The sequence below is a fragment of the Rhagoletis zephyria genome, unplaced genomic scaffold (genome assembly GCF_001687245.7).
Source record: "Rhagoletis zephyria isolate East Lansing unplaced genomic scaffold, Rhagoletis_zephyria_1.1 Rzeph_scaffold_45825, whole genome shotgun sequence".
Taxonomy (NCBI): domain Eukaryota; kingdom Metazoa; phylum Arthropoda; class Insecta; order Diptera; family Tephritidae; genus Rhagoletis; species Rhagoletis zephyria.
In genome coordinates, this window is record NW_016202880.1 from 1 (window position 1) to 2,353 (window position 2,353).

Here is a 2,353-nt window from a genome sequence, read left to right on the forward strand (position 1 = left end):
AAAATATTTCCCTTCAGCAATTTTCCAAAAATAGAACTGTGATGCAAATATAACACTGGAATATTCTTAGGATCTGCGGATAGTGGGGAAAAAATTATTTGGGACCACCCAGGTAGTTTTCCTGAATCCTTAAATTTATAACTCCAATCAGCACGTAATCAAGCTCAGAAGAAAACGATAGTACAATTTGCACCCATTGGTCTATTTTACTTGAGCTGCTTTACTACATGCATATGTGCATATTCATTTCTAAACAAAACAAAGTGACCATAATAATATTAAAAAACATTCATATCGTACCATTTAATCCTTTAATGAGTGAGATCATTCACTGCCTTAGCGCAAACGTTTCCCCCCTCTCCAGTGCATATCACATTTGACTTTCTCACATCGCAACCCACCTATTCACTGTTTTATTGTAAATTTAATTATTTTATATCACATTCGAATCACTCATCCACAATCCTGAACATACATCAGTACTCGGGTTCAACTACGTGCAGATCAANTAACATTGGTGCACATCGCATCGTCAGCACGAAATTACCTTCGGCTGGCAGTACTCGCGAAGCTATGACCGCTACAGGCAATACGACGACACGTCTACTGGGTACATTCCAAAAGGTCGACTATGTCTTCGTGGTGGGCGTGGCCGGTGGTGTGCCACATTATACAGATTACAAGAAGCATGTGCGGCTGGGAGATGTGGTCGTTTCATATGTGGAGAAACAACGTGCGCTATTGAGCAAGTGAGTAAAAAATGTATAGAATTTTAATTTATTATGCAAACTATACACATTAGGGTGCATCACTCTAAAAAAATCGGTATTGTTTTTCCATCGAAATTATACAATTTATTATACTTTAAGACTTTTGCTAAAATATTTTGTGAAAATATTAGATAAGTTTTATGTGAGCTAGGCCCGTTTGAAAATACCTCCAAAAAGTGCGTTTCTTATAAATAAAATTAGTTTTTAAAAATATTTTTACCAAAAAATCACCTCAGATAATATAAGAGTTTAAGCTCAAAAGGTCCCCATAAAAAATAAATAAAATCTTAACAACGTAATAAAGATTATGAGATTTTTGGAGGCATTTTCAAATCGGTCTGGCGTGTACATAAACCTTAATATTTTCCGAAATATTTTAGCAGAAGTTTAAAAAAAAAATAAAATTTACAATTCCGTTTTAAAATCCACAACTTTTTTTTTTTGAATGCACCCTAATGCACATATATTGCGCTCTTATAATAATTCGTTAATTCTTGCTACATTTACATATCAACACAGAAATGAGAAACCCTACGTTTATGTCTACAAGAGTGGCGATGATGTGAAGACATATTTCCCCATCAATGACTCCCTACAACAGATAGCTGAAGGCTTGCAAGCTAACATGAAGCTGAAACGTCCTTGGGATACCTATTTGCGTGAGGGCCTGTCATCGTTGATGCAAAAAACTGAGAGTGATTTTAATCGTCCTTCCGTCAACACCGATAAACTCTTCATGAATATCGGCAACAACGAAGTCATCGAGGTGGCACACCCGATCGCCACGGACACGTTGGATGGTGTGCCACGTTCCCGCCTGCATCTTGGACCCATTGGTTCCGGACGCGATCTGGTGCGTAGCGATAATTCACGCATGGATTTCGTAAAGAAATATGGACTGCTCGCCACAGATGTGGAAATGAGTTCAGTGCTGGACAGCATTATTGGCAATTGTAGAGAGAGCTTCATACTAGTGAAAGGTGGGCGGTGATGAATGTAGAATTTTTATTTTCATAGCTGATACATATTACTTCTCTACTCTTCTATCGCTGCAGGTATTTCCGATTACAAGGACGGCATGTCGACGCGAAAATGGCAGAATTTTGCATCTCTGGCGGCAGCTGCAGTGGTCAAATCGATTATTTGTGGCATGGATGCGCCAACAAATGTTTAATTAACAAGCATTTAAAGTTATTTTATTATTAAATATATAATATTATCTATTATAGCGCGAAGTAAATTATTAAAAAAATCTGCAAGTAAATAACAGATTATAATGTGTAAAATATTGAGAAGAGGAAAGAAAAGTGTATGCATTTAGATTTCTTTATACTGACAATGATACATATATACACGTACGAATCACCGATATAAATACATACATACTTATAAACGCATAGTAAATATCTACAATAATATCGATTTACACATTTAACTCTTAGTGTTTTACTAAACTTATGAACCAAAAAAAAGGAACTTCTAAAGCACATTTACATTTTAATATATTTCTTTTTCTTGAGAAATTAATTTTTTGTTTAATACGTTTTTATTGCAGTTTGTGTTTTTGTCGGCAATCGAATTGT

At 35.5% G+C, this 2,353-nt stretch overlaps 1 protein-coding gene across 1 annotated transcript; it reads left to right on the forward strand.

The window, feature by feature from the left end:
* Positions 1–503: 503 nt before the first annotated feature.
* On the forward strand, positions 504–2,324 carry LOC108355445 (uncharacterized; the record flags this gene model as incomplete). The annotated part of the gene is made up of 3 exons (XM_017606606.1): positions 504–749; positions 1,290–1,750; positions 1,826–2,324. Coding segments are annotated over 3 exons (826 nt in total), but the record flags the coding sequence as incomplete, so codon positions are not given.
* Positions 2,325–2,353: the final 29 nt, after the last annotated feature.